Raw genomic sequence first — 13,998 nt, 5'->3', positions numbered from 1 at the left:
CTGTCATGCACTCACAACCTGTTCAACTCAAGGGCAATCAGAGGTGATCAGACATTACCATTGAGCTTGTATTAGACCCAAAGGTAGAAACAGACACCCGATAACTTGGCAGCATGTTCCGTCTTTTTAAACTTCTCTTTCAGATTTTGTTTTGGCAACATATGAGGGATTAATCCAATAAAACCCGATGCTAAAACATACAGGGGTACCTAATGAAAGAGCCACTATATGGTTTTGTGTTATAATTTCAAACAATATTAAACAAACTTCCGAACACGTATTATTTGGGGGAGAAATGTATTGTGGCAAGTGTATTCCATCATGTAGGCACTTTCTATTCACACAAGTAAAACATGGAAAAAATAAGGAATAAATCACATCTTCATGATTATGTTCATGCATTTTGTACAGAATAAGAAGTAACCTCTCTCTGGATTTTCTCTCTCTGTTTCACATTTCTTGCAAGCTTTGGGAGTGCCCTGGAGGAAAAACACAGTGAGCCATTTGACCTCGGACGTAGGTCAAGTGGAGTTCTGTTTTTTGAAATGCAGTCATGTCACGAGGCTGAGAAATCCACACCTCGGTTTTCAGCGAGGCGGTGGGCGTTTAGAAACGCACTCATGCACTCTAACACATGTAGACACTACTTCCGTGAAAAAGAGTGTAAAACATGAAAAACCCAAGTGTGTGCAGACATTCTGCTGAGGTGAACTTGATCCTGACAACAAATCTGAAAGATTTGGAAGTCTGATCAGCATTTAATCCTAATCTTTGACGTTCATTTCAGACTGATTTAAGGTTGTATATCAGCTTTGATATTTTTTGTATTCACTTTTTATAAAGCTAGATTCTCAAGGTCTTCCACTAACTGTGATGATCACAGTTACTAGCATATGTGGCATTTGTTCTTATAATATTCTGAAAAATACATTTAACTCAGGACATTTTCTTTTACATATTCTTAATACACTTACAAATTATGCTTACTTTAGGACATTCATAATTCTTAAACTTCTGGAGATGATGTATGAACAGGAAGCCACAAGTGAAGGAAAAATAGGAAAAAGGACACGTATGCATTTTTTTTGTTTTAGGCATTTCAGCTTCTTAGGGCTACAATCTGGGGAATGAGAGAAGGAAAGAATGTACGAGAAGAGGTGATATGTTATTTTCAGTCCTTCAGGAGCTCTTGTCTTCAAAGTAGGTCTGTTCAATGCGTCTGCAGAAGGACAGAAGATTGCTGTAGCTCTTGACCCTCTCTGCCAGCTCAGTGCTGGTGAGTCTAGTAGTCAGTATAGTGAAGAGATGGCCAAACACCAATGCATCCAGCTCTGTAGGCCTATAACACACACGCCACACACACACTCCGTTAATGACTGGCACTCCTTCAGCTTTAAATATAATCAGAAATGAGGTGTTACAGACACTGGCTTCACTTGTAATACTTTGTTCTAACACAAATCAAACATTGCCAGGGAGTACAGAACAAAGCCTTTCAGTTGATTACGAGATCAATACAATTTTAAACCACAAGGTGGTGCTCCAGGAAAACTGCTTGCAATAATTAGAAACATTTCCTTTTTGGTGTGAATGCCTATAACAGGGGTTGGAGAAAGGATTCTGGAGAACTCAGATGTAGATTTATTATTTAGTCGCTATAAACAAGACAAAAGAGAAAGCGATAACCAGAAACATACAGATATAAAAAATTAAAAAAAATACATACTGTTTATTAAAAAAGTATGACTGTGTTCCCAGCCTCTGAGAGAGAGCCTGGCAGCATTGACTCACATCTTCATAAACCTGAAATACATGAGGACATACAGACTTTTAAAACAAGTTTGTTTACTTTATTTTTTATAGACAGACTGGGTTCTTTTTCCTACTTACACAAATAAGAGACAAACACAAATAAGTTAAACTTAAGGGCCTTCAAACAGTCTAAAAGATCAATTCTGTAAAATTTTGAAGAATTCCACCTTTAAAATAAAAAGATAGGAAATTATTTTTCTGATTGCAGAAAGGGAATTGTAGAGCTGGCAAAACATCAACTTTTCACTTCCAGGTTGTTGCTAACCTGCTCCAACGTTTTCCCTCCCCAGCCAATGGCGTTCATCTTCCTGCGCACCTCCCACTGCTTCTGGTAGGCGAGGATTTTATTGAGAGGCCATGAGTATGGACTGCTGTATCTGGGACGAGAAATCTACAAAAACAGATACAGCTGATTAGGAGGCTATCAAGACTTTAACAAGTTTTGTTTTTAAACCTGGTGTACACACCTCAGTGGCTGTAGAATCATCACACCACTGAATGTACAACTGTAGAGAGATGAGGACATGTGTGAGAGGATACTTCTCAGACACATTCATAAAAACTGTACATGTGCTGAAGTTCTAGTATCAGTATGTTATGGTTTTTATGTTTTTCATACCTCAGCAGTAAGCAGCATATTGTTGACCAGCTCCATGTACGCTTTCATTTCAGCTCTCTGAACGTCATCTAAGCCATCGCTCAAAGAATGACCCTAAGTACCCAAAAGAAGACAACAGCAGAAAGAAATATGAAAACCTGCTCCTCCACTGGGAAAAACTAGAAGCAAATTTGCCAAAAGAAACAAACAGCTTTCATCTGTACAACACTTGCCTTAGCTTTAGTAAATTGCACAATCGGCCCCAGTTCTGACACCACCTGGTTGCCCACGTGGATAAAGGGAATTTTACCTGTGGACACAAACATAAAAAGGCTGGGCATTAAAATCATCACATTTAATTCAACACAAAAAGCTAACCTGCAACAAAGTAACTTCCAGATGCACCTACACGAATCCTGGAAGCAAACTTAGCATTTCATTTCGAATAAAATCCTTCCAGCTTACAGTGTATAGTTGTGTAATGTTTTAATGAGCAGAATGAGTGCTGAGATTCACACAGTGTTGAGATCAGACACCCAGAATTTGTCTCTGAAGCTACATGTATACTAACCAGAAGGTGACATGTATTCAGCATTTGCTCTGCAGAACACCTGAACTGGCAGACCACACATCCTCAGGTACGCCTGCACATCAGAAACGGGACAGAATTAAGCAGCTGAGGAATAAAAGCACTAGGAGGACACTAGCTTGTAATTCCATGAGGTTGGGTTTGCATCTCCTCCGAGTCTCAAATAGTTCACCTATGGGATGAATGTGTTAACTAAACATACTGTGAAAGTAAATGAAAAATATTACTTGTGGTATACTTTGATATGCTTTAAAAAAAAACAAAAAAAAAAACAGTTAACTTTATTTTGCAGCACTGCAGATTTCCTTCTGCAGTAAGGTCAAATCCAAAGTCAGAGTAGAGGTCAAAAGGTCAAATACAGATAATATCAACAACTGCATTTCATACTTGATGCATTTAAAAAATATATATATGTATATATTTTCAGCAGTATAACAACCTAAGATCAGTATCTTATTAGCTGGCAGTCAATTAATAAGATACCAAATAAGTTGACATTAAATCGTTGGCAGAAGCCAATGTTCATCTGTTATCTTATATCAGTTTTGTGCTGGTTAAATGTTCAAAATTGCGCAATTAAGAACTGAAAGCTTTTATACGAGTTCAGTTTTAATTCATTAAATAATGAAAATAGTATTAAATATTTGAATTAAAACCACTAAAACTTACAGAAGCTTTCCTTGTTTCTTGAGCACAACAGACTGAGTTATTAACAAATAAACATTATATTTAAACAAGGTGTTTAAATTGTGTACATGCATGTTTGCTTTACCTGAACAGCGAGAGATGAGGCACAGTCTGACAGGAGAATCTGATCCTCTGCAAAAACAACAAAATATATAAATAGCTATATTGCTATTGACATTATGTATTGTGCCTCCATTTCACTAACTCACCCTTCAGTGGCTGGTACAAGGTTGCATTTTCAGGCCACGGCTCAGCAGCTGTCAACGTCACAAACAGACATGCAGGCAAACACACACAATTATACGGTGATAATGTGACTCATTAATCTATAATGTTGCTTGTGGGATCAGCTGTCAACATTCTTTTACTAATTGTTCTTCGTCTACTTTTGACTCTCCCTTTAACAGTCATCCCGGTGGATCATCTGCCTTCATCTCACAACAACTCTCCCCATGTCCTCCTTTTGCTATATCCATGACCATTCGTGTGGTCTTCCTTTTTTTCCTCCTGCCTTCCAGCTCCATGTTCACTACCCCTCCTCTGCAAATATCTAAACCATCTCAGCCTCACCTCTCTAACTTTGTCAAACTCCTTAACCTGATCTGTCCCTCTGATATACTTAGTTCTAATCTTGTCCATCCTGCTCACTCCCAAAGAAAACCTTAGCACCACTGACCTTTGTTAGTGTACCGTCTACAGACCATACATCACAGCAGGTCTCACTACCATCTTGCAGACCTTCCCTTTCACTCTGGCTCACTTTGTCACAAATCACCCGTGACACTCATCTCCATCCACATCACCCTGACTGCACCCTCTTCTTCACCTCTACTCATATAAAGTTAATCAATAAAAGATTATAAAGAATACAGACACGAGGTGCACGGTGCTCACTCAACGACCTATGCTGTAACACCGCCGTGCTTGCAGTACAGCCTCCAGCCACCGGGGGAATCTCTGAGCATGTCTCTGTTAAAATTGATAGATTTGAGCCGTTTTTGTAACGATACGGGGATGTCAGTAACTTTAGCCCTCTTGAGCCGTTTCCGCTTGAATTCGCCGTCCCCCTGCTGATTTATGATTTTAACAGTAAACAGAAATATGGCGCTATTTACATTAGAGTCCTGTGTTACACCTGCCAAGCAATCCACGACATGCAGAATGACAGAGTGCCTTGGGGCTTTTCCAGGCCAGTCAGCCTTTTTTTTAAGAAACCAAGAAAAGGCGAACAAAGGCAGCTATAGTAACAGCTAAAGGTCCATATATGTAAGTAACTACATTTGTAAAGAGCTTATGTTACTGTGAACCTTAGCTCTTGCTAGCTAGCTGGCTAATGTTATTCATAATCAATAGAAAAACGGGGTGAAGTCAACATATTACCTGCCATCTGCGACATGAACGCCTCTGCCGCAAGAGACATGGTGCTGCTGTTGTACTCTTATTGTTAAATAATGATTAGAATAATGAGCGATCTGAGCAACAGCACTGCTTGCAAGTTTAAGGGCAAGTACTTGTTCTGCAGTCACTGACCGGTCCGCCTGCGATTGATGTCCGTAAGAGAAACGGTTGCATTAATCTTTAGTTCCACTTTATGGACGCGCATAGAGGCTACTGTAGCAGTGTTGTTGTATTTAACTAGAAATAATTGGGGCTTTTGATGCATGGAAAAATACATATTATTAAAGTAGCATTTTTAATTTGGGTTTAAGGGAAAGAACTAACCGCACAAAAAGTGTATAGGAAACTGACTAAAACAGACACATCATGTGAGAGAGACATGGACTCAGAGAAGCATTATTTGAAATCTGTGTGATAATTTTGTTACAGCAAACATAGGATTAAAAGGATAATGTCCAGGGCAGAAAACATACATTTGGAGGGTAAAGTCAGCAAAACCTAAATATGAATGGATTTTATCATATTTGACTGGTGGTGTGGGGTGGCTGTGGCTCAGGAGATAGAGGGCAGTGGTTCAATCCCACACTTCTCTAGTTTGCATGTTTAAGTATCCTTGGGTAAGACACCAAACTCAGGTTTGGTGTGAATTTTAGGTTAATAGCGTTTGTAATATTCGTGCATTCATCCACACTCCATGGCTGCTATTACCTAGCAGCAAGTACAATATCCTTCTTTAACAAGCGTAAATTTTTAGCAGAACTGCATTTATGTGTGTTTATACCTTTATATCTGCAAAGTTAATATACTTGTTATTTTGCCCACTATTTTATTGTTGCTGTCTTATTATATTTGCTATTTTGTTGTATTGTTATTATTTAATTCAGAGGAGTTTCTTTAAGAGTTGCCTCCTTCCCACCAAGTTTATGAACGCAGAAATTAACATCTTCTCACATATATACTCACTTCAATTGAAATGCAGTATACAAGGCACAAACAGGGGTTGTGCAATTCTAATGAGCTTGAAAATCCATATTTGATATGACCACCTTTATTCTTCAACACAGTGTGAACTCTCTTAGACTCTATTAGTTTTAGACTTTCTTGTAATTTCTTTATTCAGGAATATTTCTCCAGCCTTCTTGAATGACACTCAAAATTCCATTTTGCATATTGGCTCCTTTTTCTGTCAAGATGATCTCACATTGCTCTAATAATGTCGAGGTCTGGGCTCTGGGGAGGCCAGTCCATGACTGATAGTGTTTCATTATGTGTTTTTTTCTAGCTAGACATGTGTTTACTGCATTGACAGTTTGTTTGGGATCATTGTCAAAAAATTAAGCTGCTGGCAATCAATTGCTTTCCAGAAGGTTTTGGGTGGTGGATCAAAAATGTACTGTACTTTTCTGCAGTTATAATTCCATCTATCAAGATCCCCCAACATTACTGGTTGAAATGCAGCCCCCAAAAATGACACAGATAGCGGAAGCATCTCACTGTTGTACCTGTCTCTTTATGATCTCTGTTTATACTGGGGGTGAACCTAAATTTTCACATTTGGATTCATCACTCCATAAGACATAAGATAAGAAAGTCAGTGATTACTGATTTTCAGTCCAGTTCTTCAATAGTTTGACATACATCAGCCTTTTCTTCCCAGTTTCCTTCCATTGAGATCATTTCTGCAAACAGATGAATCAACTGAAAGGTCAGATGCATCTTTTGCATCCTGTGTCAGTTGATTTTCAGATACTTTTCAATTACACACTGCTCAGCATGCTGAGACATCCCATGTTTTTGTCTAATATGTGTTTGGGAATTGCATTGTTGTTGCAAAAAGACTAAATGCCTAAAAATGCTATTTTAAAATGAGTTCTTTGATACACACCTTTCGTCCCTTGTGAGATGACTTTTTACTCTTAAATGAATAATATGTCGGTGTTAAGTGATGTAGAAACAACAAAAAGAAAAAAACATTTCTCTAAAAATAGTCAGGTACAAGGAAAACGACTGAAAAGGCAGATGATGTCCAAATAAAAGATAAAAACTTTATCTTTAAAAACTTACAAGAAAGTCACAGCGACTGTACTTTATCTATTTAAACATTTCTCTTTTAAATTTTGTTTATTAATCCAGACTATTTGCAGAAAAATGCTGCTGCATTCGACCATATCTAAACAAGCCAGTGGCACACCCATGTTTCTGTGTTTTTCTGTAGCTATGTTATTGTCCACACCCTAACAAGAAATGCTTCACTGTTTCATTCTCGTGACATTTCTCACCCTGTCCTGTTTTAAGCTCTACAATCGAACACGTGACTGTATTTAAAGTGACCTGCCATGCTCTTAATCTTGTGAGAAGTATCCAACATTCATTCCCGTCTTAAAAGTCTTACTTGTAGGTAGATGTAGTCGTACATTTTTACGGTTGTGTGTTCACAGTGCAAACACAAGTGGACAAAGTAACTGAGACACATTATGATGCATGGATAGATGTAACAACCCAAAATCGTAACCTTTGCAAAGATGTGTATGTTTCTGGTTCATATACCTTATTATTACTAAGGCTAATTTAGCATTGATTACGGTACATTGTATTATACACATTTCTGTTAATCCAAAGGGCTAATGTTAAATATATCCATGTATTTCTAATGTAAATATTTCCATGTTTTCTTAAATGAAAAAATATTATTTATCTTAACCTGAAAAAAAAAATCTCTTCCAGACTGTAATACTTAATGCTACCAGTCGGGGGCATTCCTGTTTCATCACAGACTAGAGAAAGCTAGGTAGGTGTACACGCACAAACACAAACACATGCATATCTACAAAGTATGCTGTTCAGTATTATTGCATTCTGTTTGCATTCTGTTTCTGTCCATTTAAATGTACATAAAATACATGAATGTGTGTGAACTTGTGGTGTGAAATTTTAGGAATAATTGCATCTCGTTTGTAATCACGCGTGTGTCTTAGGTTTTGAATTCCAGATGTTTGACGTGTTTTTGTGGTATTATTCCCCTGAGTAACATCTCAAACTGCAGACATGCAGAACTTCAGAAGCTTTTCTGTTTTTAGTGAAGATCTGAACTTTGTTTGTCATGATTGTGGCAGCTCTGTGGTTGATCTTCAGCGTGTGATAGATAATCCAGGTTGCTCCGTGTCAGCCCCTTTGTGCCTATCCTGCACATGTAACCGAGTCTCCAACGGAAGCCACCAATTATTGGCACTCAGCGCTCATTTCTCTTACATATCAACACACAAATACACACAGCCATGATTTCACTACTTCAAGGGATTTTACTTTGATTTACGTTCCTTTCCCGTAAACTTACTATACACATAGGCCTAACCGCTAATCTTGATCCTGGCACAAACGATTTCACTTAAGTTGATATTCATACAAAAATATGAATATCAACTTAAGTGATATTAAGTTGATATTAAGTTTATATATGAAATTCGCGATTTGGACAAACAAATCTATGAGAAGCCCGAATTATTGTATCTGGGATTTATAAACTTCTAAACAAAGATATCATCATAGACAATACTTAAGTCTCTTAACATAATAATTTACATCCCAAAAAATTTTAAACAGTAAAAGACACAGAATACCCACAAATTTAAATATTTTAACGCCAAATTTTCTCCTTAGTTTCGGCTCCGTTTAATAACTCCTCGAAAATCAGAAAACTGTAAAGATCAACCTAAATCCACCCGTGGGACAGCGTGCATGCATTTTAAAAGCTTGTCAACGGAGCCATGACGCACTAGACATTAGTCTTGGCTTATCTATACCATGAGTCCCCGTTAAGTTGTGACTGCGACAAAGACCGTGCTGCTTAAAGATGACACCGTATTTTATTTATTTATTTTATATATTTATTTATTTTATTTTCTTAAGCCGAAAATGGATATCACGATTTCGCCTTTAACTCACTGTTTCTAATCACACGTCACTTCCGTTGATTCTCTCCCGACCTCATCTTCCCCTATCGCCAAAAAAAAAATAAAAATCATCGGTCCTTCGCTTATCTTCCAACACAGAAAAATATTCACACCTTTAATGTTTGAAGTTTTTTATTATTATTATTTTCTCATCTATTTTTATCAAAACATCTCCACATATAAAATTATTACAGGAATACACTTTTTTTTCAAAAGTAACGAAAAAATAACGGAGAAGATGCTTGCTATAAAGAACGAATAAAATATGCTTCTAATTATTACAAATTAAACATAAGTACTGGCGTAGACTATGATAGATATCGATAGCATATTAAACTGGAATCAAAGAGAGAACATACCTATTTATATGCAACATCATGGTATTTCACAGAGGGCTAATTTAATCCTCTCGGTGCGAAATCAAACAAGTTTTTTCAGAAAAAAAAAGATCTCTTTGTAAAACCCTGTAACCCTGAGAAAAGAAGTTGGATTTACAGTCAGGTGTGTGCGTTAAAAAATTGTACCTTCATTTTGGCTCTTTTTTAAAAACAAAATTATAAATGTGGGAAATAAAATCCAAGAAAAAATATGGCTAATTTCCTTCCAAATATGAATTATTTTTGGATGCTTCTCTGTACAAAATCAAAAGCTAAAACATAATTTGTGCAGTCACTCAACACGCAATTTGGTGTTTCTGCTCTTCTACCTACCCTTTAAGCGCCAGTTTATGTAACATTTTGGTAACGTGCATATTCATAAATTAGGATTTTTCTGCTTTTAGGTAGCTGTTATATAACCCTGTATTATGTTTACCCTGTGGAGAAAAGAAAACCCTGATTCATCCTGTTCCACGCAGTCACGAGTATTTTGGCACCGCGACAAACGAGCACTGTTTTTGCGTCTTCATCGGATGTCTAAATATGAAGCAATTCCCTGTCTGCACCAGAGAGATGTCAGGGCCTCCGTGAACTTAAAATATATTCATTCATTCATTAATTATGAGATTCAATATGGATGAAACCTCAAAAAAGGAAAAAAAATAAAATGCTCCAAAGGTGAAGTTAAAAACAAGGGAAAAAATACATAATGGAATTTATAAACGTGTGTTCGTCAAAGCCGTAACTTTAAAGCAGGTGAGAATTGTTTGAGGACTGCAGTCACCCTGGATAAATTAAGCAACATCAGCTTTGGAGAATGAAGGTGCTACCATGGCTGATTCGACTGCCACACTCTGCGCTCCTGTGTGTTTAGACAGTTATAACCGTCTTCATGCTGTCGCTGCTGCTGCTGTTGCTGTTGTTGTTGTTGTTGTCGGTCGCTTTCTTGTTTTTGCTCTTTCCTTTGGTGTTGGGCAGCTTGTTGTCTTTCTTCCAGCGCATGCGCCGGTTCTGGAACCACACCTTCACCTGCCGTTCGGACAGACAGAGCGCGTGGGCCACCTCGACGCGGCGGCGGCGCGTGAGATAGCGGCTGAAGTGAAACTCCTTCTCGAGCTCCAGGACCTGCTGTCGCGTGTAGGCCGTCCGCAACCTCTTTGGCTCCGGGCCCACGTGATTTGGATTAACTGTAAAAACAAAGAACAGAGGTTTAAAGACCGCTTTAAATTTATTTTATTTATCTTACAGCTTTTATTTTGTTTTGTGTTCCGTAATGATGAGGATGGGCCTGGGTGAAGCCCCATATTAAGAATATATTTAAAATAAAAATGAGTTGATCTTTTAAAATTCTCATTCCAGATATAATCACGTAGCCTTTCCTGTCGTAATCTTCATTCGTGGTGGTCTGGGAAGATGCCCAAGAAACGATTTTGACTTTTATCTTTAAAGGTTTATCTTTAAAGCGTTACACATCAGATACACACAATAAGCTTGCTTGCCCCCCCCCCCCCCCCCCCACACACACACACACACACACACACACATACACACAAACAAGCTGTAGCAGGGCAGGGTCATAAAACTTTATAGGGGTTGTAATTCTCGCTGACTCTCACTAAGATCGTAAATAACTCGACAACAAAAAGCGATGCTCACAAATGGACAAAACACTATACAAAGAAAGAAAGAAAGAAAGAAAGAAAGAAAGAAAGAAAGAAAGAAAGAAAGAAAGAAAGATAAAAAACATTAACATGAGAAATACACCAATGTTATGGAGAAATGAAATGGGGAGTGAAGATCGACTGATTAAAACGTTCAGGCTACCCTACCATGAGCGATGTGCACTTTCTTCATCCACGGGTAGACAACAATGGGCGGCTTGTCTTTGCCCTGGCAGGCCGTTTTCCTCTGCACCTGAGCGGGCTTTGCGCAGGTCATCCAGGCCTGGCACTGCAGGTCACCCACGGGAAACCTCTCCTTCACGGGCCCGTCCGTCTCTCTGTAGACCGGGTAGGTTGCATCTTGATGCTGCGAGGGGTCCTCTCCATCTTGCCGGCGATGCCCCTGCAAAGAGTGTTGATAACCGGTTTGTTGTTGTGTATAGGGAGGCGGAGGGGGCTGCATGGACATATAGCCCCCTCCAAAACTGCCACTGTCCTCGGGGTTGTTGTAATACCCCCCTTGTTCATTAAAATTACTGTAATCTTCTTCACATGGCGGGAACTGCGGCTCAGCATATTTACAGCTCACCACGTAGGACTCCATGATTGATTTATAGTGAGGCTGGTAGGAGAATACTAATTTTTCTTTCTCTCCCCTCTCTCTGTCTCTTTTCCCCCCTCTGGCATGAAGCCATCCTGCGGCTGTCAAATAGACGGACGGCCGCTCGGGCCACGTGACCCTGCGGCCAGCCAATGAGAGGCGACACTTTTGGTTGTTTATGTCAGACGTAATGGGATAATTTGGAGGAAAAAAAATGTTCATTATAGAACTAATGAAGATTTGCTGGCCGGGTAAGTTGCTACGGTTAGGTGTTTGTGGACACTGAAAAATAATCCTGACAGTTTAAAGTGTTAATATGAGTAATTCAAATCTATCTATCTATCTATCTATCTATCTATCTATCTATCTATCTATCTATCTATCTATCTATCTATCTATCTATCTATCTATCTATCTATCTATCTATCTATCTATCTATCTATCTATCTATCTATCTATCTATCTATCTATCACCCTCTGCCACACAGCCCCTATTGAAGACGCGCTGACTGTAGATTTATGACTTTTAGCTGACTGACTTTTACCCCCACAGATGGCCGAAACTGAAAAATTAATCTGGCCCATATTGAGGGACGGCGGGGCCATATTTGGCCTTGTGGCCAGTCAAAGGACGGACAACAAAACGTGGCCGGTCAGAAAGGCCTCAAATAAAAGAATGGGATAAAAGGTTCCCAGACAGTGACTAGTAGTTGGCTTTGTTCGGCCGAGGTCAGGCCGAGGTGTCCCGCTCACCAGCACGGCTTTTAAAGGAGGGGGAGAAAAATGCATTGCTTTAAAAAAAATGATGCTAAATCAAGCCGAACGAGACAAAAATGCGACGGCTTAAAAAATGAAGCTTAATGCAAAATTAGTGGAAAAAAGGGTGAAAGAGATAAGTGGGAATATGCTAAATGTGTGCCCTCACACGAAGAAAGAGAGACATAATGAGCGTCATTGCGCAAGGAATTTTGCTCTTTTGCTAAAGTGATCCCTTTAAAAATGGTAAATCGCAAATGTCAAGGTCTTGATAGATCATCTTTACACCCAGCAATTGACCATTAATCCGTATGAAATCCTTCAAGATTTCACGAGGATTTCTTTGGCTGCAGCTGCTCTCCGAGGATTTGGCAAGACTGATGCGCAGCTAAAACCCCAGTTTTACTACATGAACTACTTTTACCCCTTCCTATAATACTCCTGTAAAAAGCATTAAAGAGTTCCTATGGAGGATGTAATGCGTTTGAAGTCTTTGCCATGGCTGACAAAATACAACTGGACTCATGCATCTTTGGGCTTAATGGCTCTGATCTAATGAGTCATTTAGACAAAGCAGCCCTTAAAGAGTGACTGATAAGCAACCAAATAGGTAATAGAGTGTCAGAATATTTTTTTTCTGTGTCATGGTCTAGTGCCATTTAAATAGGCAGCTCTTCCATTGTTGTTACAATGGATATTTTTCAGCCGAAGCGTTTGTAGCTTCAGTTTCTATCAGACAGTTTTTGTTCCAGCTGAGATAAAGGGAAGGTGTGAACAGATTTTCACTGAAGAGTTACAGATTTACTACATTTGTGAATGGTCTGCAGAGGTGGTGTACTCAGGGCAGCAAACAGAGTTGCATTTTTTTCATAAGCCAGGGCTTTATCAGCTCTACACCCCAGAACAAGATACTGTGCTGTGGTTCTTGTTGAGATGCTGCACTTAATATTGATTTTATGATTTGTCACTGAGCAAACCTTTACGCTACCATGCAGGAAATTAGATCCAGCGGCATGATCACAATTCATGCCGTGAAACTCAGTATGAGCAAACCATCCTGCCCGATTTGCCAATCCATTTGTATGCAGCAAAGCACAGCATCACTTCACGGACACTTTTCTGTGCTTGACACCGCACAAATGTCAAACAATCCTTCTAATCTATGAAAGTGTGGAACTGTAGGGCTGAAGAAGGACACGTTCCTTTAGCAAAGCTAGAGCACAGTAAAGAGTCATCCCTTTTTCCTCCCCTGTCGTGGATTTTGATGGATGGTTAGTCATCGCCCATAGACTCCCCAAGAACCCAATCTGTGACTGAGGCAGCTCCACACACATTCGGTTCTACAGGGTATATATAGGCGAAGGTTCACTTCATGGCTGGCTGCTGATGACTTCTTTTTGTTGTTGACAGAGATTTACACTCCTGTGCCCTCATTCTGACTTTTTTCATAGAGGCCATTGTGTTGACTAATGCTCTGCGTAAGAGTAATTACAATGCCCAAAATCACTATTCAGCCAGTCCCTTCTTTGTAAAGATGTGCGTGTACCTGTTGTTAAGTGTCATTGTATA

General features: G+C 39.0%; 2 protein-coding genes across 2 annotated transcripts; both read right to left on the bottom strand.

Annotated features, from left to right (window-relative positions):
* Positions 1 to 292: 292 nt before the first annotated feature.
* Positions 293 to 5,215, bottom strand: mtx2 (metaxin 2). Its single transcript, XM_085369015.1, has 10 exons — positions 5,067 to 5,215; positions 3,896 to 3,943; positions 3,772 to 3,818; positions 2,982 to 3,054; positions 2,644 to 2,720; positions 2,432 to 2,524; positions 2,280 to 2,318; positions 2,078 to 2,203; positions 1,727 to 1,803; positions 293 to 1,339 (listed from the first exon to the last, which is right to left on the bottom strand). Exons 1-10 carry the CDS (start codon positions 5,104 to 5,106, stop codon positions 1,180 to 1,182), a joined length of 780 nt encoding a protein of 259 aa, XP_085225141.1. The 5' UTR covers positions 5,107 to 5,215; the 3' UTR covers positions 293 to 1,179.
* Positions 5,216 to 10,281: 5,066 nt separating this feature from the next.
* Positions 10,282 to 11,676, bottom strand: LOC146619675 (homeobox protein Hox-D4b-like). The gene is made up of 2 exons (XM_085369016.1): positions 11,241 to 11,676; positions 10,282 to 10,598 (listed from the first exon to the last, which is right to left on the bottom strand). Exons 1-2 carry the CDS (start codon positions 11,674 to 11,676, stop codon positions 10,282 to 10,284), a joined length of 753 nt encoding a protein of 250 aa, XP_085225142.1.
* Positions 11,677 to 13,998: the final 2,322 nt, after the last annotated feature.

Source organism: Diplotaxodon limnothrissa, linkage group LG13 (assembly GCF_057381915.1).
Source record: "Diplotaxodon limnothrissa isolate DT_005_m linkage group LG13, D_limnothrissa_male_GT1.1, whole genome shotgun sequence".
NCBI lineage: Eukaryota > Metazoa > Chordata > Actinopteri > Cichliformes > Cichlidae > Diplotaxodon > Diplotaxodon limnothrissa.
This window is presented reverse-complemented; position numbering and strand designations above follow the sequence as displayed.

Coding starts and splice junctions, on each gene's coding strand:
- LOC146619675 (XM_085369016.1), bottom strand. CDS start 11,676: ATGGAGTCCTACGTGGTGAGCTGTAAATATGCTGAGCCGCAGTTCCCG. Junction 10,599..11,240: donor GAAAGTGCACATCGCTCATG/GTAGGGTAGCCT, acceptor TTGTTTTTACAG/TTAATCCAAATCACGTGGGC.
- mtx2 (XM_085369015.1), bottom strand. CDS start 5,106: ATGTCTCTTGCGGCAGAGGCGTTCATGTCGCAGATGGCAG. Junction 3,055..3,771: donor CCTCATCTCTCGCTGTTCAG/GTAAAGCAAACA, acceptor TCTGATGTGCAG/GCGTACCTGAGGATGTGTGG. Junction 1,804..2,077: donor GAGGGAAAACGTTGGAGCAG/GTTAGCAACAAC, acceptor CATGTATTTCAG/GTTTATGAAGATGTGAGTCA.